The following is a 23,613-nucleotide window of genomic DNA, read 5'->3' as shown; positions in this document are numbered from 1 at the left end:
AATCTCTATTTTTCTAAATGTTAAATTAATACCCTTGTAAGATATAAAAGACAAGAATACTCCGTAGAATTAAGTTTTTCACCTCACTGTCTCCAATTCCATATTAAAAAGGGTACTAAAAGCTTTAAAATTTGCATTTCACTATTCTTCATACTGTTTCCTGATTAAAGTCAAGTTTAAAATTAATTTAGTATTGTTAAAAGACCCTCTTTAAGGCTAGAATTATTTATCAGAAAACTTCTTTTTTTTTTTTTAAAGATTTTATTTATTTATTTATTTATTTATTTATTTTTTAAAGATTTTGTTTATTTATTTATTTGACAGAGAGAGAGAAACAGCATGAGAGGGGATAGGGTCAGAGGGAGAAGCAGGCTCCCCGCTGAGCCGGGAGCCCGATGTGGGACTCGATCCCAGGACTCCGGGATCATGACCTGAGCCGAAGGCAGTCGCTTAACCAACTGAGCCACCCAGGCGCCCAGATTTTATTTATTTATTTAACAGAGAGAGAGATAGCGAGAGCAGGAACACAAGCAGAGGAGTGGGAGAGGGAGAAGCAGGCTTCCCGCGGAGTGGGGAGCCTGATGCGGGGCTCGATCCCAGGACCTGGGATCATGACCTGAGCCGAAGGCAGACGCTTAACGACTGAGCCACCCAGGTGCCCCTATCAGAAAACTTCTTAAATAGCATCCCTTCAGTATTAACTATTGCTGTGAAGATTCCTTTTCTTTCCCATTTATATTGTGTTGCACTCAGTATACTTACCATCTGCATGTTGAATTAAGTGTAAAATAGATACCATCCCTGCTCTTTGGCTTCGTAATCTCATTAGATTAGATTAGAATTGGCCCTTTTGATGGGGCTCCTGGCTGGCTCAGTCAGTCAGTAGAGCATTGGACTCTTGATCTCAGGGTTGAGTTTGAGCCCCACATAGGGCATAGAGATTAATTGATAAATAAATAAAGAATAGAATTGGTCCTTTTGTATCTTTGATACACAGCGTTGACCCCACTCTTTCCTTGTGTTAACACTAAGGTTGCATTCCCCATCCTTTAATTAATTTGATCATTAGATTTTATATGAAGTGTGCAGCTTTAAAGTGGGGAAAAAAAACCCCAGGAAATTAATCAGATGTTTAGAATTAATTGTTGCATTTTTTTTAAATTCATTTTTTGTTGTCTATATATGATATTTTGCCCATATAATTACAGTTACTTCTCTTACGGTTTTTGCTGACTTAACTATTAACTTTAATCTTTTTAACTTTGGGAGATTGGATTAAGTTGGACAGAACAGTAAAAATTTGTGGCTATTTGGCTGACAGCAGCCAAAGAAATAATGTTAATGAAAGTGCCTTATAAAACATGAAATGCTATATAAACCAACTTTTTAAAAGAAATAACTTGTTAAAAAAGTTTAATCACATTTATTGAGTACTTACTAAGTGACGGGGATTATTCTAGATGCTGAGGTTACAAAGATGTATAAAGACAGGAAAATTCCTAACCCAGTCTGTTTTCATTTTTATTTTTTTTATTTTTATTTTTTAAAGATTTTATTTATTTGAGACAGAGCATGAGCAGGGGAAGAGGGAGAGGGAGAAGCAGGCCCCCGCTGAGCCAGGAGCCCAATGCGGGGCTCAATCCCGGGACCCTGGGATCATGACCTGAGCCAAAGGCAGATGCTTAACCATCTGAGCCACCCAGGCGCCCCTGTTTTCATTTTTAAAAACAAGCTTTTTGAGATATAATTCACACACCATAAAATTCACTCTTTTAAAGTGTACAATTCAGTGGTTTTTAGTATATTTACGGAGTTTTGCAACCATCACCACTATTCTAATTTTAGAAGATAAATGGCAGTTTTTAATAAGCATTTTAAGTCTTTCCTGATTTTTGGCTTTATCTCAAAGCTTAATTTTCTTCTGCTTTCCCCACACACTTAAGAGCAAGATTGTATGGTGCCCATTCTCTTCTGTAATTATTCATCAATTAGGAAGCAGATGGTATTAGCTTCCGTCTGTGAAAACAGTGCCAAATGATGTGACTCCTGTGAGAATAGATGCAAAAGTCACAAATAGTTTAATAGCTTACAGTGCCTTTGAACAAATAAAATTGTTCTGGAGGAATCGTTTAATATTGCACAAATGTGGGACTAGGAAAGAAGTATTCCAAGGAACTACCAGGTTTGTTGAAATAACAGAAATTCCAGGTTTAAAATATAGTTGTGTCACACCCACCTACCACCTTCTCAAATATAAAAAGTAAGTTGGTTTTAGAGCCATTTTGTGTCCTTTTCCTCCAGACAGTGGGTAGGTTTTTTAGGGTTGTTTTGTTTTGTTTTGTTTTTTTAAACATTAGCGGGTCTGTAGATTCTGTGAAAATACTTTCCTTAATTTCTGGGCTCTCCAAAGCTCAAAATGGTTAAAACACCAACTACTGCTTAACTGGGTTGCTGTAAACAAAGCCCAAAATGAAACCCCTGTGTATTTGCTGCAGATTCCCAGGTGCCTCTCAAATGCAGGAATAAGCTCAGAAAAGGTTTAATAGGTTTTAAGTGATCCATTAAAAGGTTCATACACTACTTGTGTGTTGCATCAGGTGAGTGCCTTGTACCTTACTGCATTTAGCACTGCCTAGAAGAGCGTGGACCTTAGGATTTACTCCCTCTCAGACATTGAAGCAGAATTGTATCAGGACGAACATTAGGTCTCAGAGCTGCATAAAGGATTGTCAGTCAGAAGATATCAGGCGATTTCCTCTGATATCTAAAAAAATATTACTCAATCTGAAGACTGGGATGTCTTGTGGGGACTGTTGGGTAAGTTTTGTGGAGATCCCCACTAACAAAAAAATCATATTGAAGATGAACACTTGATTCACAATAGCTGCTTATAAAACGGAAGGCCTCAGTATTTAGCTGTAACCCTAGCATTCCTTAAAAGCTTGCTAGTGTAATAACTGGCACAAACTGTGTTTCTTGGTCAAATCCAGCCTCATTGAAGATAGTTCCTATCTCGGAGATGACCCGAATGCTGTATGGTTTTGATGGTATGTTTATTTGTGGAGAGGGAAGGGGATTGTAAGTGGAGAGATAGGAATCTATCTGTTGTAATAGGATTTGGTCTGTGTATTAATGGAATGAACTGGCCTTTCTTGCTGTACTTCCTTTGTCCTTGCTGAGAAGGGAGGCTGAAGTTTCCTAGAGCTATTGATGAAGCTGGCGACTGTAAGAGGAAGTGTGGACTTTTGACCTTGATGGTAGTAACGGAGAATGTTAGGGGAGTTTGGAGAGCCCACAGGTTAGTTGTGAGGACTGGAAAGAGTAACATTTTTGCCTCAAAACAGGAATACACAGTCATTTTCTTCAGGACACTTTTTTCTTTTCTAAGATTTTATTTATTTGACAGAGCAAGAGAGCACAAGCAGGGGGAGCAGGAGAAGGAGAAGCAGGCTCCCCATTGAGCAGGGAGCCCGATGCTGAAATCAATCCCAGGACCCTGGGATCATGAACCCCCAGACGCTTAACTAACTGAGCCACCCAGACACCCCAGGACATTTTCTTTTAATTTATCGTTTGGGTTTGTTTGAGAGAAACTCTCTCTCATTTCACAGGCCTTACTTACTATACCTCTTCCTACTATATAGAGTATCTTCCTCATTTTTTTCTCTCAAAAAAATCAAATTCCTGAGTGCTCCATTTAACAAAAATAATCAACTAGGAATATTTTGTTTTCTTGTTTTAACAATTCTTAAATTGAAATAACTGTTTAGGCTTAATTATTGAAATGCATCAGTGGCCTTCTGCCCCGCCCCATCTCCCTTCTTTGCCTGCCTCCCTCACCAACAAAAACATTAAAGAACACTTGATAAACAATAGCCCCTGTTTAAAAGGAAAGCTTCAGTGTTTAGCTAATTGTTTGCTCATAAAACATTTTCTTAAAAATAAATCATAAATCCTCTGTCCATATTTCAGAATCCCTCAATCTCAGACACACACACAGCCTGGATATTAGATTATTTCTGTGAATTGCTTTTGTAAATACCTGCTCTGGTATACTAACCAGAATTGAGATGGAATGGGATCAGATAGATCATCCAAAGACATACCAAAGTTTTTGTTTCAGTCCTATATTTCAGTGTGTTTCTAAAAGACCTTTAAAAGCTTTTAAAAGAGGATGTTTTGTGGTTATGACTCCTAAAACTATGGGCACCAATCTAATTGGTATTAATAATTTTTTCTTACTGATGCTGTATGTGATGCTTTTGTGATGATTTGTATTTGGACTCTTAACACTTACCCATTGGGGTTTAGCTTCTATATTCATTGCCTTTTTAGTTCCTCTCTTATGGGATACCATAAAAGAACACCAGATGTTCTGGTGAAACTGGCCCTTGGTTTGGATAGTCTTTTTTTTTTTTTTTTTTTTTAAGATTTTTAATTTATTTTTGACAGTGTACAAGCAGGGGAAGCAGCAGCAGAGGGAGAGGGAGAAGCAGGCTCCCTGCTCACCAGGGAGCCCAATGCGGGGCTGGATCCCAGGACCCTGGGATCATGACCTGAGCGGAAGGCAGATGCTTAACCGTCTGAGCCACCCAGGCTCCCCTGGTTTGGATATTCTAAATTTCTTCTAAGGTGGTTATTTACTGCCAGCTACATTTTTGTTTGCTACATGTAGCTCTAGAGTTGTGTCTTCCTTCCTTGCTTGATGTTGAGATTTTTTTTTTTTATCATGAGAATCATCATTTATCTCACTCTACATTTCTTGGACATCTGCCTCTCACTATTTATTACTGCTCTCAGGCACAGGGCTTCATAGAAGAGCTCCAGAGACTTCTGTAACAGCTGAACTAGACCAATGGTCAAGAAATAGGAGCTTGTTTTTAATTCATAAAATTATTCTTCTTAAATCCTGACCCTGGATTTTTGTGAATTTTACATCCTCCTTTCAGTAGTTTTAATTCAGAGTCAACTTGCTGGCTTAGAACTTCCCATTTATCACAGAAGAAATCCCCTCTAACTTCCCATAGGGCAAAGTATTGTGGATTGATGTATATTGAGCTACTTTTGTTCTTAGTATCAAATAGTGGTCATGGTAAATGCTCAGAACTTCCCCAGCGGGGAATCGTATCCATGCAAAGGTGCAAAATAGAAGGGCGTGCCTTATCTTAAATTTTAGGATGTGTCCTTCATTGTGTATGATTCCATCATTTTATAGTGGGGAGAGTTTGTTATATTTTCTACTTAAAAAGTTGATTTCTAAAAAATGCCTCCCTCCCCTCATTTTTGGAATGAGTGTTGCCAGTGGGGTAGAAGGACGTGTGGTAGAGGCCTTGTTAAATAACTGAGCTATTCCGTGTGTTTTTATGCACTTGCCATGCTAGTACCAAGAATGGAGGTAGTTCCGGGAGGTCTTCCCCAGAGCCCTCCTGTCTGGCTTGGTCATATAATAGCAAGTTGCTGGGGGTGTGGTGGAGCAGAGAACTCTTCTTTTAATGGTTCCTTGTTACAGCCCTCAGCAAAGCTGTGTCAATTCCCTTGGCTTTACAGACTATTGCCCAGAAGAAAAGATGTTTGGTTTTCACAAGCCAAAGATGTACCGAAGTATAGAGGGCTGCTGTATTTGCAGAGCGAAGTCCTCCAGTTCTCGATTCACTGACAGTAAACGCTATGAAAAGGACTTCCAGAGCTGTTTTGGGTAAGATCATCTGATGTTTTTTTACCATTCCTAGAGTGAAAAAGATCACAGCTTACGGAAATATTTCCAAGCAAGGCAGGCAATTGGAGTAACGTGCTAATAAATTAAAATCACTTGCATTCTCATCTAGGCTATTTTAAGGCTCTTGCTTTGAAAACGAACCAAACAATACTGACCACTTAACCCTTTTCCAGATTATAAGGAACTACTGTATTGGAAGCCCCTTAGTTATACCAAACAAACTTTTTTGTTTTTAACTCCAAGATATATAGAGACTTTACTCTTATTCTCTCTTAATAGTCATCTTCCGATAGTTTTCTATTCTTTGCATTGTTTTTCTAAATTATGGAAACGTATTTTAACTCAGCCTCCTGAGGATAATAACAGGACTTAATGTTCTGCCCTGAAGTCTGTCAGGGTATGTTTCATTTTATAATTTTGTTCTATATTTATCTTTTTTTTTTTAAGATTTCTTTATTTGGGGGGGAGGGGCAAAGGGAGGGGTAGAGAGAGAATCAAGCAGACTCCCTGCGGAGTGCAGGCAGTAGGTGGGGCTCCATCCCAGGACCCTGAGATCATGACCTGAGCTGAAATCAAGAGTTGGACGCTTGACTGAGCCATCCAGGTGCCCCTCATTTATCTTTTGACAATAAACCTCTGGTTAATAGAATGGAATTTACTTTCTGACAAATACTTGGGTAAAATACTTAGTGTTGAACCATTTCCCATGTTAGAAGTTATTTTTACCACCTTTTTTTAATCAAAATACCTGTTGATTGTTTATTTGTTAATCCTGGATTTTGTAATTATTTTGAAGGTTGTCAAAGAATTTCTCCTGACCTTGCCTTTTTAAATTACATTTTTCTCTTACTGTTTCCAATGGTATACATGATAAAAGTTACCAGTATTTTTCTGTATGTATTTATAATACAGGAAAAGTGTATTAAATGGAAGTTTCTCAAAGATAAAATTTTAAAAAGAGCTTGGTGACTAGTCCTATAGATTTTTCCCCCTATGCAGATGCAGTCATTTTGAAAAAATTACAGTGCCTCTCCAGTTACGTGTCTTGTAAAACTAGAATATCATGATACATTATTTTACTTAAAAGGTGACATTTTGTTTGTGGAAGTACCTACACACTTCAGAAAGATTAATTGGACTACATTGTTTGAAACCGTGGTGTCGAGGATCTTCTCTAGGTCTTAAATTTTACTATTATTTAATTTTAAAAACATTATTTTAGGATGACCAAATTGCAGTACATAGAATTGGTTCATTGGATCAAGGATTTAATTATATTTACAAAAAGTACCACAGAAACAATGGAACTGGGTCACCCAGGACAATTAGAAATAGCATCTATAAACTATAATCGGGTGTATTTTTTTCTAAAAGAAATGTAATTGCATGAATTCTTTTTTTTCCCTCCTAACATTTTATTTTTATGTAATCTCTACACCCAACGTGGGGCTCAAACTTAAAACCCCCAGAGCAGGAGTTGCATGCTCTACCAATGAGCCAGCCAGGTGCCCCTGCATGAGTTCTTTAACGTAAATGAGACTAATAAAGGTTTGATTGTTTTCTTCTCAGGTTGCATGAGACCCGTTCTGGAGACATCTGTAACGCCTGTGTCCTGCTTGTGAAAAGGTGGAAGAAATTGCCAGCAGGATCGAAAAAAAACTGGAATCATGTTAGTGCATCTTTTGTCTTTGTCAGTTGTACCTCTATTACATTTAAAGTAACTTTAGTTTTCCCCCTAATTTAGGAAGTAGTACATCCCTCAGATGGAAAAGTGGAAAAAAATAAAGAAAAACACCGGTTACTGCTCAGATATAATTACTTAACATTCTGGCATGTTTAGAAGCAAAATAGCTTGGTGTAGCATTTCCCTAAGGCTGTATCCAATATCCTCATTTTAGAGATTCACAGTGTACATTCACATATTTTTAGGTTTAACGCACATTCCTCCAGTTAATTAGACATGGATCCTTTTTTCATCTCTTAGGATAACATTTATCCTAACTCACTGTGTGGTACCATCATGAGCACATAGGGTTTAGAATCAACTGGATTTGAATCCTGCCGTTACCACTTAGTAATTGTGAACTTTGGGCAAGTTACGTTTACTTATAAAGTGCAAGGATAATAGCTATCTCATAGCTCTTAAGAGAACTGAATAAGATTATAGAAAGTCTGACACATAGTGATCAATTATGTGGAAGCTATTCTTATTCTCTATATTTAAATCTAGTTGAGGTCATACTGGTATGTAAATGTGTGTTCTACTTGCTCATGGTCACTGGTTTTCAATGACCAAAACAACACTGTTAAGTCTTATTTAATTCTTCTGTATGCTAGCTTTTAGAACGTTTATGGCATTTATACAGAATACTTGTTTTTAAGCAGGCAGACATTTATTCTTTATCTTTTTTCCTTTTTTTAAAGATTTTATTTATTTATTTGACAGAGAGAGACAAAGCGAGAACAGACACACAAGCAGGGGGAGTGGGAGAGGGAGAAGCAGGCTTCCCGCGGAGCAGGGAGCCCGATGCGGGGCTCGATCCCAGAACCCTGAGATCATGACCTGAGCCGAAGGCAGATGCTTAACGACTGAGCCACCCAGGCGCCCCTCTTTATCTTTTTTCCTAACACTAGCCTTACATTGTCGTTTGGTGACCATGTTACATTATTATGATAGGTTTTTGTGGGTCTTATGACTTAAAAAAAGTTATTTAAAAAGTGAGTTTTCTCTTATTAATAGCTTATCCAGAGACAATCCAAATTGTGATTTTTGAAGGTGATGGCAACCTTTTTAAGGGTGGAAATGTGCAATTAGTAAAGGTGAATGAGTTCATGAGAAGTGGTACCATGCAGGGCTGGACCAGTGCCATGCTAGGCGGTGAGAGAACATACCATTGCCATGTAAATGACCTCAGGGATAAAAGCGTATAGTGAAAAGAGCATAAAGTGTAGGTGTGAAAACCTTGATTTGGTCTTGTACCCCTTTCTACCCATTCTCGCCCATTTACTATCTTAGTGAAATAAGGTAAAAGAGAATTTCTCTTGTTTTCCTTCACCCTAAATTGGAGTAACAAAAATAGTCCCCTTACTACTTTGTAGTGAAGGGTAAAATCAAAAGTGTATGAAAGCTTTTTGTAAACCTTAAAACACTGTCTTATAGAAATGTTAGTTTTTGTTAGGCTTGATTTTCTTTAACCTCTTGGTCATTCTTACCATATACAAATCTATTCCAATTTTTTGTATAGCACACTGTTAGTATTGCTTGCTTCAAAGGAAAAAAATACTAGATGAACTGTTTATTCTTTACTATCATGTGGTGATTAAAAGTTCATGTGGACTCTCAAACACTCTGAGTAGAAAATTGGTTCTCAATTTTGGCTTCTTCAAATAGGCATTTATCTGAACCAAAGGAATACAAGAGGTGTCATTTTTTAAATGGTATTAAATATTCAGTATTTTCTTCCAGGTGGTAGATGCAAGGGCAGGACCCAGTCTGAAGACTACATTGAAACCAAAGAAAGTGAAAACTCTATCTGGAAACAGGATAAAAAGCAACCAGATCAGTAAACTACAGAAGGAATTTAAACGTCACAGTAAGTTTAATATTGAAATATGGGTACTTAAGGATAGTTGTTTGGTTTTTATTTTTGTCTGGGGGTGGCATATGGTATGTATAGATTTCTTAAATTTCTTTTAAAAAAGTGAAGGCATTATGTACTGTAGAGATATTTCTATGGACTCTTGAAACTCTAATCTTGATACCATCAGAGTACTTTGACTAGCCACTTCTTCAGATTGTGTGGAGACCCCTCTGACTGCTCTGATCTCTTTATTACCGTCTGAAATTTTCTAGATGCGTTTTTCAAGTTTGTTCACTTGTTTTTTATGCATAAAGAAATTGAGGTCTGGAGATGTGCAGAAAAGGTATGTAAATAATTAGTGGACAATATGAGACCAAAGCCCAGGTTTTCTGGAAAGTAACTGTAGAGATCATAACTCACATATTGCAGTAAAGCTAGCCTCAGGACTTTAGGTTTCTGGGTCAGTGTGTGTTGTGTGTGATGGAATGGGAAAGGAATGACAAACTAGTATCAGGTTCATATACTCTTAATGGAAGTTGTTGAAGGAGAGAGTACCTGTAGTGGCACTTAAATATTTTGGAGTTTAGAATTTCAGGGTTTGAAAAGGAAATGCAGTGCATATAATGTTATATGTAGCATTTGCATCAAGTGGGAGGGTTTCTAAGGCAGCACTACTGAATCACACACATTAGTATTTCTGTAGCACAAATTTAGGAGTATTCACATAGGTGGAATAAATAAAACTTGCATGGGCTAGTCAGGTTTAACTACCCTAATGTTTTTTTAATAAGATTTTATTTTTATTTTATTTATTTGAGAGGGGGTGGGGAAGAGAATGAGACAGAGAGCACAAGCAGGGGGAGCAGCAGGCAGAGGGAAAAAGCAAGTTCCCCGCTGAGCAAGGAGCCCGATGTGGGATTCGATCCTAGGATCCTGGGATCATGACCTGAGCCAAAGGCAGACGCTTAAGCGACTGAGCCACCCACGCGTCCCTTAGCTACCCTGATTTTATAATTCAGGTCAGGCCAGATTTTGTGGCCGAACTTTCTGTTTTCAGAGCTTTTTCAAAATTGTAGGTAAGGGGTTGTGGACTGGTAATAGAGTTTTCAGGATTAAAAGAGTCTGTTGGACCCTGTAGGACAAATATAATAACAATTTGTAGGACAAAATATTACCAATCAATGCTTGTTTTAGAATAATGGTAAAAGATAGTTAAATATACTAACAAGGTAGAGTGAGGAAAGGAGAACTATCATCTCTTGGGCATTTTGGTATATGTACCAAGCAGTTTACATACATAACTATCTCAATAATTTGTTTTAGAGATTAGGATAGGAAGTAGAGTGGTGATTTAACCTTGACCCAGGTCACTTAGTAAAGATGGTAGAGATGAATTCGACCTCTGGTTTGTCTTGACTTCAAAGTCCTGTGCTCTTTCTGTAATACCACCCTGCTCTCTGGGGTAGTATAATCAATACCCACGACTCTGAAATCTTTGCAGATCTTCTGCTAACTTTCTGCTCTTTTAAGTAGGTGTTACTAGTCCATAGTTATTCTGATGATATATTTAATCTTTGGCTAAAATATTTTAATACTTTATAGTAAAATATTTAGGTAATATCAAATATGTGTGTATTTTAATTATACATGTTCTTTTTTATTTAAAAAATGTTTTTTTTTCCCCAAGTTTTTATTTAAATTCCAGTTAGTTAACATACAATGTAATTTTAGTTTCAGGAGTAGAATTTAGTGATTCATCACTTACATATAATACTCATCACAACACGTGCCCTCCTTAATACCCGTCCCCCATTTAGCCCATTCTCCCCCCGCCCGCCCTCCAGTAACCCCTAGTTTGTTCCCTATAGTTAAGAGTCTGTTTTCTGGTTTGCCAACCCCGCCATGTTCATCTCTTAATTTCTTACGTTCCACATATGAGTGAAATCATATGGTATTTGTCTTTCTCTTAGCATAATACTCTCTAGCTCTATTCACATCATTGCAAACCTTCTTTTGTGTAATATTTCTGCATGTGTGTGTGCACATATACATACATGTGCAATCCCCCCATCTTTATTTGTTTATCTATATAGATGGACACTTGGGTTGCTTCCATACCTTGGCTATTGTAAATAATGCTTCAGTAAACATAGGGGTGCATACATCTTTTCAAATTAGTGTTTTCATTTTCTTTGGGTAAATATTCAGTAGTGGAATTACTGGATCACATATTTCTATTTTTAATTTTTTTGAGGGAACCTCCATACTGTTTTCTACAGTGGCTGCACCGGTTTGCATTCCCAACAACAGTGCACAAGGGTTCCTTTTTCTTCACATCCTTGCCAACACTTGTTATATTTTGTCCTTCTTTTCTTTTTTTGGAAAAATGTCTATTAAGGTCCTCTGCCCATTTTGTAACTGGATTATTTGTTTACATATGTTCCCTTCTTAATCAGCTATCACCCGGGGAAGAGAAAAAGACGAATTCTACCCTCTTTTCCAACTAAGTTTTAATGAACATTTGGGAAATAGTAATTTTCTTCTACCACTTGAAGGTTAGAGGAATTGATTATTCATATGTATATTCTTAGCTCCTCCCTTTAATTATAGGGAAAGTGATACCTGACTCAGTTTTGCCTTACCTAAGGGAATATTTCCAGTGTAATTTTAGATTTTTATTATAAAGCTGTGTTGTGGAGGGAGGGATTGGAGACTGAAAATAAGTCCCTTTGAAAAAGGTGTGTGGGCTTTGTACGCTTAGACTGAAGCAGGGTTTTCCCGTGTGCGTTGTGAATTGCTAGCATCTGTGTGCAACACAACAGTTACCTCTGGTTATGTATTTGCTTCCATGCATCCTGTGTGTACCTGACCTTTATTTCTCTTTCTGAGATATTCTTTCTTTTGTGTGGTGTACTGGAAAGGCATTAGACCTAGAGCTTAAAGATCTGGATTTGAGTTACTGTTCTTGAAACTTAACAAATATCTGACCCTCGTGGCACTGAACATTGGACCATATTTTTCTAATCTGAGAAATGGGGATAATCAGGTTAAAAAGGGTTTTGTAAAACAAAACAAATTCCTATATAAATGTTATTCTTTTTGTCATCCTTTTTTTTTTAAGATTTTATTTATTTATTTGACAGAAAGACACCGAGAGAGGGAACACAAGCAGGGGGGAGTGGGAGAGGGAGAAGCAGGCTTCCCACTGAGCAGGGAGCCCGATGCAGGGCTCGATCCCAGGACCCTGGGATCATGACCTGAGCTGAAGGCAGACGCTTAATGACTGAGCCACCCAGGCGCCCCTGTCATCCTTCTTAAAATCTACAATGAATTCTGGTTGCTATGGAATAAAGTTGAAAATCCCTAGTGAGTCTTTTGGAGGTCCTATTTTAGGCAAAGAATATTTGGGCTGAGTCAGTTCCCTTCCTGTGCATGGTGTGTTCTGCTTCCACTACTTTGCTTATCATCTCTACCTACCCCATGCTAGATAATTACTCCTTTGTGCCTTTTCAAATTCCACAATTTTTAAGATTTTAAAAATTGTAGTTCTTTGAAGAATTTCCAGGCCTGCATTCTAGAAGAGAATTTTCTTCCTTACTGCATTCTTACATAGTTAGTTTTATTCTAGTATCCCAAGTGTTAGATTAAACCATATGAAATTGCCATTTTTATAGGTAGAAAATGGTTTAATAAACTGCAGCTTCAAAATTGTTTCTTAGATACTAAGCACTTCCTAGGATAGTGAGTTTTCTTCAAAACCAGCATCGAGCTGATTGCTGCTGCTTCTGATTGTTGGGGAAGTCTTTTAAACATTCCAGTAGACTTATTTCTTAAAGCCTGCTATTCTTGAGGATTTTGTAGGTAAACTTTTGTTAATACAAAACACTATAAGCTCTCTTCATAGGGTTTTTTTTAGTCTGTTTCTTGCCATGTAGCATATGAAATGGGGTTTGATATGTAATAGGTACGTCCTTACTAAATACTCATTGGGGGGCACCTGGGTGGCGCAGTGGGTTATGTGTCAGACTCTTGGGTTGTGATCTCTCAGGGTCAGGAGATGGGAGTCCCCATTTGGGCTCCATGCTCAGTGTGGAGTCTGCTTGAGACCCTTTCTCCCTTTCCCCCGCCCCTCCCCCCACTTGCATGGGCTCGCTCGCTCTCAAATAAATAAATCTTTAAAAAAAATAATTGGTTCTTTGAGGATTGCTCTATCCACCTATCCTGGGAGGGGGGAGTGTGGTAAGCTTGACCCTTACTTGTGATATTGTTGTGACTGGAAAATAGCAGCATGAAAGCCTTAAGAGCATGGTGACCATCAACCAAAACATTTCTTTTCTGGCTTGTAAATTTGACTTGTCTTTTAAGGGCAAAAATACTAAATCATGTTTAGCTTGTATCTGATGAATTGCCTTTATTCCATTTGAAATCAAAATCTTACTGTTTTTCCTTTATAGGTAAGGTATTGTTTTTTTCTTTGGTGGCTTCTAAGATTTTTTTCCTCTATCTTTAGTTTTAAGAAATTTAGTTAATGGTGTGTCTTGGTATTGATTTCTTTGAGTATATCCTGTTTGGGGTTTGCTCAGCTTCTTGAATATATCGGTTTATGTCTCTTGCCAAATTTGGCGAGTTCTCAGCCATTCTATTTCTTTGAGTACATTTTTGCCTCCACCCTCTCTCTCTTTCCAGGACTGCAGTGGCACAACTGCAGATTTTTTTTTGTTATAGTCCCAGAGGTCTCTAAGTCTCTATTCAGTTGTTTTCTCTGTGGTGTTCGGGTTGGGTAATTTTTGTTGTTCTTTCTTCCAGTTCATTGATTATTTCCTCTGTTCCCTCCATTCTGCTGTTAAGCACATCCACTGAGCTTTTTATTTCATTTATTGGTTTTTTTCTTTTTTTCCCAGTTCAAATATCAGTTCCACTTGGTTCTTTGTAGCTTTTATTTTTTAAACTGAGATATATTCATGGAGACTCTTATTTGTTTCAGTCATGTTCATGATGGCTCACTGGAGCATTTTTGTCATAGTTCTGTTAAAATCTTGGTCCGTTAATTCTAACATCTCTGTCATCTTGGTGCTAACATCTGCTTACCTTTTCTTTCAGATCTTGGTTCTGGATATGGGTTTTTTTTAAATTTTTCTTTTATGTATGTATGTATGTAAACTCTGCCCTGGGTGTGGAACTCGAACTCATGACCCCAAGATCAAGAGTCAAATGCTCTACCAACTGAGCTCTACCATAGGTGCCCCTATGAGGGATTTTTTTTTTTTTTTAAGATTGACTTATTTGAGAGAGAGTGCAAGGTGGGGGGAGGGAAGGACAGAGGTAGAGAAATCCTCAAGCAGACTGCCTGCTGAGCAGAGCTCTAGATGGGGCTTGATCCCAGGACCCTGAAATCATGACCGTGAGCTGAAATGAAGAGTTAGACATTTAACCAGTTGAGCCACCCAGGTACGCCTCTTTTTTTTTTTAAAGTCGTCTCCGTGCCCAGTGTGGAGTCCAAAGTGGGGCCCAAACCTGCAGGCCCTGAGATCAAAGACCTGAGCCGAAATCAAGAGTCGGGCCTTTAACCGGCAGAGCCACCCAGGCACCCCTGAGGCATTTTTTTATATTGAAACCTGTGGAATTTAAGAAACAAAACAGAGAACATAGGGGAAGGGAAGGAAAAATAAAATCAGATGAAAATAGAAAGGGAGACAAACCATTAAGAGACTGTTAACTGTAGGAAACAAACTGAGGATTGCAGGAGGGGGGTTGTGTGGGGGGATGAGGTAACTGGGCGATGGGGATTAAGGAGGGCACTTGAAGTAATGAGCACTGGGTGTTATATGCAACTGATGAATCACTGAACTCTATCTCTGAAACTAATAATACTGTATATGTTAATTAAATTGAATTTAAATAAAAAATCGAAACCTGGACATTTAAAAATTATGCTATGGATCTTATTTAAACCTTTGATTTTACTGGGTTTTTTGGACACCCCTGTAGCAGAGGTGTTAAAAGTCAGGTTCCCCCCTCAACCTCCACTGACACCTGAGGTGGGAGGAGCGCCTCATTGCTATGGGATGGGGGTGGGAGTTAAAGCTCCCACATGGTGGGGGTACTCATTCCTGGTGGGCCATGATGAAAGGCTGACTCTTCAGCAGGCTTCCTCTTGACACCCTGGTGGAGTTGTTGAGGGTTTCATACCAATCTTACAAGGATGGAAATCTTAGGCTCCCCACTTGGCCTATGCTGGGGTGGGTGGGGCTGGGTCCTTTTTTTTTTTTTTATGGTGCTTGAGTAGAGTGATTATTGTCTAATAAAAGTTTGCTGTCTTTTTAGGCTACCAGTTTGTTCCTGGCCTTTTGTTGAGAGAGCAGGGTTTTGTTGGCACTTTTTTTTTTTTTGGATCTATACCCATTTGGCATTTCTGGGTTGCTGGCTTCTGTAGCTCCAAGACTGGGATTTATGAGGCAAAAAGAAAACCCATAAAAACTAGGGAACTCACCACCGTGTCTTTCCTTGGGTCAAGCTCTCTAATTGTTGCCAACTTTTAGAGTCTTTAGGATTGTTTTATATGTAATATCCAGGGTTTTTAGTTGTACTTATTTAGTAGTAGTAGGAGGAATGGGGAAAAAGTATGTCTATTCTTATCTTCCTGGAAGCTTATGTCCTCATTTTCTTTTAGAAACACTTTAGTACAAATGTCTTCAAATACAAGTAGTGAATAGAAAATAAATCCTTTTACTAATTCATTCACAGTTTTTTATGCTGAGCCTTAGTTGCATATAATAATGAAATTATACCTTTTTTCTCCTTATTACAGATTCTGATGCTCACAGTACCACCTCAAGTGCCTCCCCAGCTCAGTCTCCTTGTTACAGTAACCAGTCAGATGATGGCTCAGATACAGAGATGGCCTCTGGCTCTAACAGAACGCCAGTTTTTTCCTTTTTAGATCTCACATACTGGAAAAGGTAAAAGCAACAGAAAATATCTCTCTAACCAGCAAACCTTCTTAATTACAGGCAATGGTTTCCCACTTCCTTAGCAATTAAATGGCATTTGGCAAACAGCTGGTAGCACACATGGTTGGAGGTGGATTAAGCAAGAATTGAGCTGAGAGTTGGGATTTTGTGTGCTTTTCCTATTAAAATTGATGTAAAATAAAAATCATGTTAGGGAACCTAAATTTCCTATAATGGAGTAGACTAGGTATTCTGACCAGTTCTCTCACTGAAAAAAGTAAAAGGTAGAAATACATATTTTTTTTTATTTTTATTTTTTTATTTTTTTTTTTAAAGATTTTATTTATTTATTTGAGAGAGAGAGAATGAGAGACAGAGAGCATGAGAGGGGGGAGGGTCAGAGGGAGAAGCAGACTCCCCGCCGAGCAGGGAGCCCGATGTGGGACTCGATCCAGGGACTCCGGGATCATGACCTGAGCCGAAGGCAGTCGCTTAACCAACTGAGCCACCCAGGCGCCCGAAATACATATTTTTAAGTCTTTAAAAATAGCATTGATAGGTGAGTAAATTAAAAAGGAATAATCAAAGGCCAAAATGCTAAATGAATGTGGGGCCCCCAAAGTCAAAAAAGAGAATAGACCAAGAAAGAGAATATTCAAAGAGAAAGTGATTAAGGGTTTTCTTTTTCACAGATTTGGGGAAAACTAACAAAAGTGAGATAATAAGCATTTATCTTATGGTAGAGAAAATTCACCCATAGATGACTTGTTACGGTGAAACTGTGGAACATGAAAGACAAGATAGATCTTTAAGCAGTGGGAAAATAAAGACATTATTATTATTATTATTATTTTTAAAGATTTTATTTATTTGACAGAGAAAGACACAGAGAGGGAACACAAGCAGGGGGAGTGGGAGAGGGAGAAGCAGGCTTCCTGCCGAGCAGGGAGCCTGATGTGGGGCTCGATCCCAGGACCCTGGGACCATGACCTGAGCCAAAGGCAGCCGCTTACTGACTGAGCCACCCAGGCGCCCCCCCTTTTTTTAATTGTTTTTTTTAATTTACTTTTTTGAGAAAGAGAGCGTGTACATGGGAGCATGCACGAGCAGAGGGGAGGGGGAGGGAGAGAGGGGCAGACAGAGAGGTAGAAGTGAACTCTCTGCTGAGCAGGGAGCCCCATGCGGGACTCGATCACAGGACCCTGGGATCATGACCTGAGCCGAAGGCAGACGCTTCACCGACTGAGCCACCCAGGCGCCCAAGACATTATTTTCAAAGGAACAACAAACATACAAAGCTGAGTTCTCAGCATGAACAAAGGAAGCCAAAAAACAATAGATTAATACTTTCAATGGACCAAGAGATAGAAATTCTCAACCTAGAATTATATATATGTAGCAAAAGTATCCTTTGGGGCGCCTGGCTGGCTCAGTTGGAAGAGCATGTGACTCTTGATCATGAGATTGTGTTTGAGCCCCACGTTGGGTGTAGAGATTACTTAAAATAAATAAATAAACTAAAAAAAAAATCTTTCATGAACAAGGGTATAAGACTTTTTGACTGGGGAAAAAAATTTGAGAATTTGCTGCCAAGCTGACCCTAAATAACAAAGTTCTACAGGCAGAAAAAGAGATCCTAGATTAAAATTCTGAGGATAGTTAAACAAAGTAGCAAACATTTAGGTGAATTTAAACAAACACTGACTGTTTGAAATAACAATAGTTGTGGGAGTAAAAAAAAAAAAAAGCGAATTACAAGACAGTAACATAAGTCTAGGCAGTAATAGTGAGAAGAGTTAAGGTATCCTAACATCCTTTGCATTGTTGAGAATAAATATATTGAATAACTTTGGGACTAGATTAACTATGTCACCACTAGAAGAATAAAAAAAAAGAGTGAAAACCTCCAGAGTTGAGAAGGGCAGGGCAGAATATTTAAAAATATACCTAAATATACCTAGCAAAACAAGATGGAAATAGAAAACTTCTATATATTTGTAAATTAAGAAACCATGAGTCCAAAGAAGAAAGTATAATATAAATGAGAAAACCTTTATAACTAAAGAATAACTGAAAAATACCACGAATCAGAACAAATGATACGAAGTTTCAAAGAGTTGGAGGAAGAGTTAATGCATTCATTCATTCATTCATTCATTCATTTATTTGACAGTGTGCGCAAAAGAGAGCACGGAGCACGTGCACCAGCAGGGGGATGCATAAGCAGAGGGGAGCGGAAGAGGGAGAAGTAGGCTTCCTACTGAGCAGGGAGCCCGATGTGGGTCTCCATCATGGGACCCTGAGGTCATGACCTGAGCTGAAGACAGACGCTTAACCAACTCAGCCACTCAGGCGCCCCAAGTTAATGCCTTTAATGCTTAGAAAAGAAAGACTAAAAGTAAATGAAGTGATATATGTGTCCAATTTAAAGATTAATGAAGCCCAATACAAAGAAAAATGAAAGCAAGGAGGTCTTAAAGATATGAGTAGAGGGGCGCCTGGGTGGCTCAGTCGTTAAGCGTCTGCCTTAGGCTCAGGTCATGATCCCAGGGTCCTGGGATCGAGCCCCACATCGGGCTCCCTGCTCCACGGGAAGCCTGCTTCTCCCTCTCCCACTCCCCCTGCTTGTGTTCCCTCTCTCGCTGCCTCTCTCTGTCAAATAAATAAATAAAATCTTAAAAAAAAAAAAGATATGAGTAGAAACAAATGGGAGTAGAAAACCAGTATGCAGCGAATAGGATCAGTAAAGAAACAAGTTAGATCTTGAAAAACACCTGACCAAAAAAACCACTAGAGATGAAGCAGATAAAGAAAAAAGAGATAATACAGATAAGCATCTTGGATAACGAAAGGGAGATTTAGCTATAAATAAAACAAATTTAAAAGACACACATTATAAACAACTGTATGCCAATAAATTGAACATATAGGTGAAGTGGATACATTAGTAGGAAAGTTTACCTAAGTTGTCTCAAGAAAAAATAGAAAAAAAATAGAAAACCTGTATAGTATAAAAAGTTGATGCATTCGTCAAAGTCTTGCCTCCAAAAACCCCAGACCCATTTAGGCAAGTTCTACCAAACATTCTAGAAACAAATGATTCTGATCTTGCATTGGCTTTTTCAGATGATGAGTAAAAGAGAGCCGTAGGCTCCAAACATTCTATGAGGCTAACATAACTTCGATACCAAAAGAGTGTATCATGACCAGATTAGATTTATTCTAGGGATATAAGATTGGTTTAAACATTAAAAATCAGCTGATAGAAATTTGCCACATTGACAGTTTGTAAAGGAGGGGAAAAAATGCCTACCATCTTAGCAGTATTTTGAAGATGTTTGATAAATTTGAATGTTTCTTCAAAACTTAAAACCTTTAGTAAATAGGAATACAGGGGAACCACATTGATAAATAATTGGCGTTTTCGAGTAAACATGAACATGTTTCCATTTCTGTATCCCAGCACCATAACCTAGAAAACGTTTAAGCATGCATTGATGTGTGTATAGCATATTTGTAGTAGTGGAAGTTGCCCCAGGAAAAGGACAGTGGATGAATGTATATTTATGTGGTACAATTCTATACATAAAATGAAATAAAGGCTCTGCCTAACAATAGCTATGAACCTCAATGTTGAGCAAAAAAATTGCAGTATAGAGTATGATTCCATATATGTGTTTCTTTTAAATAGGAGATAACTGAGCAGTATCTGTTGAGATGCAGATGTGGTAAAACTATGAAGTGTAAAGAAAAAAAGTAGTGATAGGCTTAAAATTAAGGAGGAGAGAATGAGATGGGGTAGGGTGGGATTGGAGAAGGGCATACAAGGGTACTTCATAAAAAATGATTTTTTTTTTTCCCCGTAGAGTATGTGATCCATGGATGTTTTGTTGTACTGTCATTTTTTATGCCTTTATGTATATTTGATTGTATATATATTTACCAGTTGTATCAGCCTGTTTATGATGGTGGGTTTTGTTTTGTTTTGTTTTTTTCCAAGAGTCGGTGATTTTTAGAAGAAACAGTTTACAATGTTAGGAGCAGCTTCTGAAACTGCTGTCTCTCAGAATGACTCCTGCCCCCCTTAATATTTGATAAGATTCCAGTGTGAGATTTAAGGGACCTGGGTAATTCCCATAATTTAGCTAATTGGGGATCTCTCTAGGAGCCTTTCATTTGGAATGCTTGCTCATGTGGTACTTAGTTATAAGGATGTAGATTTTTTCCCCCCTTTGTTTTCTTGTATTACTAGTTTTCTACCTTATTAATCTGTTTCCCATTTTTTTTCTTTTAGACAGAAAATATGTTGCGGGATTATCTATAAAGGCCGTTTTGGGGAAGTCCTCATTGACACGCATCTCTTCAAGCCTTGCTGCAGCAATAAGAAAACAGCTGCTGAGAAGCCGGAGGAGCAGGGCCCAGAGCCTCTGCCCATCTCCACTCAGGAGTGGTGACTGAGGTTTAGGGAGAAGGGGAACAAAAACGATTTAAATTTTGCAAAGAAAACAAAGCAACAAAACCCTCTTATTTTTAACTCTGATACCTGCTATTCTGCCAAAAGACAATTTCTAGAATAGTTTTGAATGGGTGGTTATTTCTCCTCCAGTTCCACAAACTCTGAAGCCAGTGTCTAGCTTACTAAAAGAAAAAAAGAAGTGTACATAATATTTAAGATGCTGAGTATTTCATAGGAAAGCTGAATGCTGCTGTAAAGTGCTCTTTAAGTCTTTTTTTTTTTTTTAATCCCCTTCTAATGAATGAAACTAGGGGAATTTCAGGGGACAGAGATGGGATTTGTTGTATGATAAACGTATGTAGTTTTAGTCTTTCTATATTGAGAAGCAGTGGTTGGGGCATTTTTTTAAGATGGCTGGCTATACTTGTTTTCCTTCATGATAATAAATTTGTCATAACTCAGTAACATGGACTTGCCCCTAGAGGTAGTTGTTAATAATTTTGCAATAATAAGGTCTTGCCAAGGTTCTGATGATTCAAACCTGTACTACTGAATATGAAGCAGGACAGACTAAGCTCTCTGGTGCAAATACCTTGAAGGAGTAATTTCTCAATACACAGAGAGGTAACTTGACTGTATATGTTGCATCCTGTGTCACCTCCCTCCATATTGATATTTGATAAAGATTTTAATCTATATTGAAACTTCTAAAGCAGAATCGAAGCTCCTCTGGGGAAATGTCAAATTTTAGGATGAGCAATCCTAAATGAATAGTACCAAAGCATTACCACATGGTAGAGATCACATTCTATTAAGAAGGTTAAATTATCTGAAAAAATGTGCAAGTCTTCAGGATGGCATACACAAATAAACAAAGGTTAATGCTTCTTGGGGCACATTTCTTAGAGGGCTTGCCTAGTGTGTAAATAATTGACTTTTGTTTGTGTTACATGACTGGTGACTTCATTGAAAATCTGCACAATTCAGTTTTAGCTCTGGATTACTTCAGTTGACCTTTGTGAAGGTTTTATCTGTGTAGAGTGGTTGTTTGACTTGTTTTAATCTATTAGGGTTTTGGGTTTCTTTTCACTCTATTAAAGTAAAATTCTACTAAAAGAAGAGAGGTGTGTGTTAATGCTGAGTGGGTTGGTTTAGGTTTGGCTTCTTATGGTCAGGCTTTGTGAACCTTGAGATATTAGATGATAAATCCTGAACACAGAGCTCTTCAGTTCTAAAATCTTCATTTGAAAGCCTTTTACTTGAACCCAAACCAAAGTACTCTCATTGCCTCTTTTCTAAACATTCAGGAAGAACATATCACCAGTTCAGACTTTTCATAATAAGGGAGGATCATTTGCCTACCTTACAGTAACATGACTCAGTGCTTATTTTTAAAACTGGATTTTTAAAATTGGATAGTATAAATAACAAGGAGTGAGCCACTTTCTATGGGCACCCTATAGTTTTATAGTTCTTAATCTAAACTTAAAATTTTATATTTCTTATGGCACAAACTACAAGCCACCATATGCACAGACTACGCAGTGAGTTGGGTTGGCTCTCCCACAGCCTTTGAGGTGTGTTCCAAGAGTCCCAGCCATTACCATCTTCCTCCCGTAATTTTGAAATGGTTTTTTGGTTTTTTTTTTGTACATTTTGGCTACAGTATTGGTGGTAGAATATACTATAATATGGATCATCTCTACTTCTGTATTTATTTATTTATTACTAGACCTCAACCACAGTCTTCTTTTTCCCCCTCCACCTCTTTGCCTGTAGGATGTACTGTATGTAGTCATGCACTTTGTATTAATATATTAGAAATCTACAAATCTGTTTTGTACTTTTTATACTGTTTATAATCAAAACTTTTACTTAGGGTATTGAATAAATTTAGTCTTACTAGAAAATAAAAGAAGCTGTTCTGTGGCTTTGTTTAAAAGGTGTTCTTAGGTAAGAATAACTAACATTTTTGGCCTTCACAGATACTCAGTTTAACTCCCTAAGTTTTATAATAGGCCATGAAGGAAAAAAGTCCTCCTTACTGAGAAATACTTTAAAATAAAAGACGTTTTAACAGACATGCCCAGTAACTAACCTTAGTAGATAAAATGATTTTAATAATGAAGGACAAACTTTCTCCAGTGGTTGGTTAGTTGATTTCTTTTTTTCTTTTTTCTTTTCTGCTCTTCTGTTTTTTATTTTTATTATTTTTTTAAAATGTCTCTGGTGTTTTAATGTCTATGATGTGATTTTATTGTTACTGTCTATTGGCATAATGGGAATCATCATTGAGACTTTAAAGAAATTATAAAAACTGGTTATAGGGAAAGGTGGATTTTGGCATTGGAGTCAGACGTGGTCTCTAATTTCTGGCTCTGCCCCTTTATTAGCCATTTGAGTCACTTGGCCTTTGTGAGCCTCCAAACTTCTGTAAAGTAATAATTTACTTAACAAAATTACTTCATAGAATTATGAGGAATCTAAAGGGGTGTAATCCATATCAAAGTTTTGTGGGTTTTTTTTTTTTTAAAGATTTTATTTATTTGACAGAGACACAGTGAGAGAGGGAACACAAGCAGAGGGAGTGGGAGAGGGAGAAGCAGGCTTCCCACTGAGCAGGGAGCCCGATGTGGAGCTCGATCTCAGGACCCTGGGATCCTGACCCGAGCCAAAGGCAGATGCTTAACGACTGAGCCACCCAGGTGCCCCTGTGGGTTTTTTTTTTTTTTTAAGATTTATTTTAGAGAGCACAGGCGCAGGTGGGGGGTGGGCGGAGAGAGCAGCAGACTGCTGCTAAGCAGGGAACCCTACACGGGGCCCCGGGACTCCATCCCAGGATCCTGAGGTCACGAAGCTGAAGGCAGACACTCAACTGACTTGAGCCACCCAAGTGCCACCATATCAAAG

General features: G+C 38.1%; 1 protein-coding gene across 1 annotated transcript in view; it reads left to right on the top strand.

Moving 5' to 3' along the window:
• The window catches only part of SINHCAF (SIN3-HDAC complex associated factor), a 32,225-nt gene extending 9,604 nt beyond the window's left edge, over positions 1-22,621 (top strand). Inside the window, exons 2-6 of the mRNA XM_032387466.1 lie at positions 5,548-5,695; positions 7,286-7,385; positions 9,183-9,309; positions 16,106-16,256; positions 20,542-22,621. Coding sequence (XP_032243357.1) covers positions 5,568-5,695; positions 7,286-7,385; positions 9,183-9,309; positions 16,106-16,256; positions 20,542-20,701 — 666 coding nt within the window. The 5' untranslated portion in view covers positions 5,548-5,567 and the 3' untranslated portion in view covers positions 20,702-22,621. The remainder of the gene's footprint in view (positions 1-5,547; positions 5,696-7,285; positions 7,386-9,182; positions 9,310-16,105; positions 16,257-20,541) is intronic.
• The last annotated feature ends 992 nt before the right edge of the window (positions 22,622-23,613 follow it).

The sequence above is a fragment of the Phoca vitulina genome, unplaced genomic scaffold, assembly GCF_004348235.1.
Source record: "Phoca vitulina isolate PV1807 unplaced genomic scaffold, GSC_HSeal_1.0 scaffold49, whole genome shotgun sequence".
NCBI lineage: Eukaryota > Metazoa > Chordata > Mammalia > Carnivora > Phocidae > Phoca > Phoca vitulina.
This window is presented reverse-complemented; position numbering and strand designations above follow the sequence as displayed.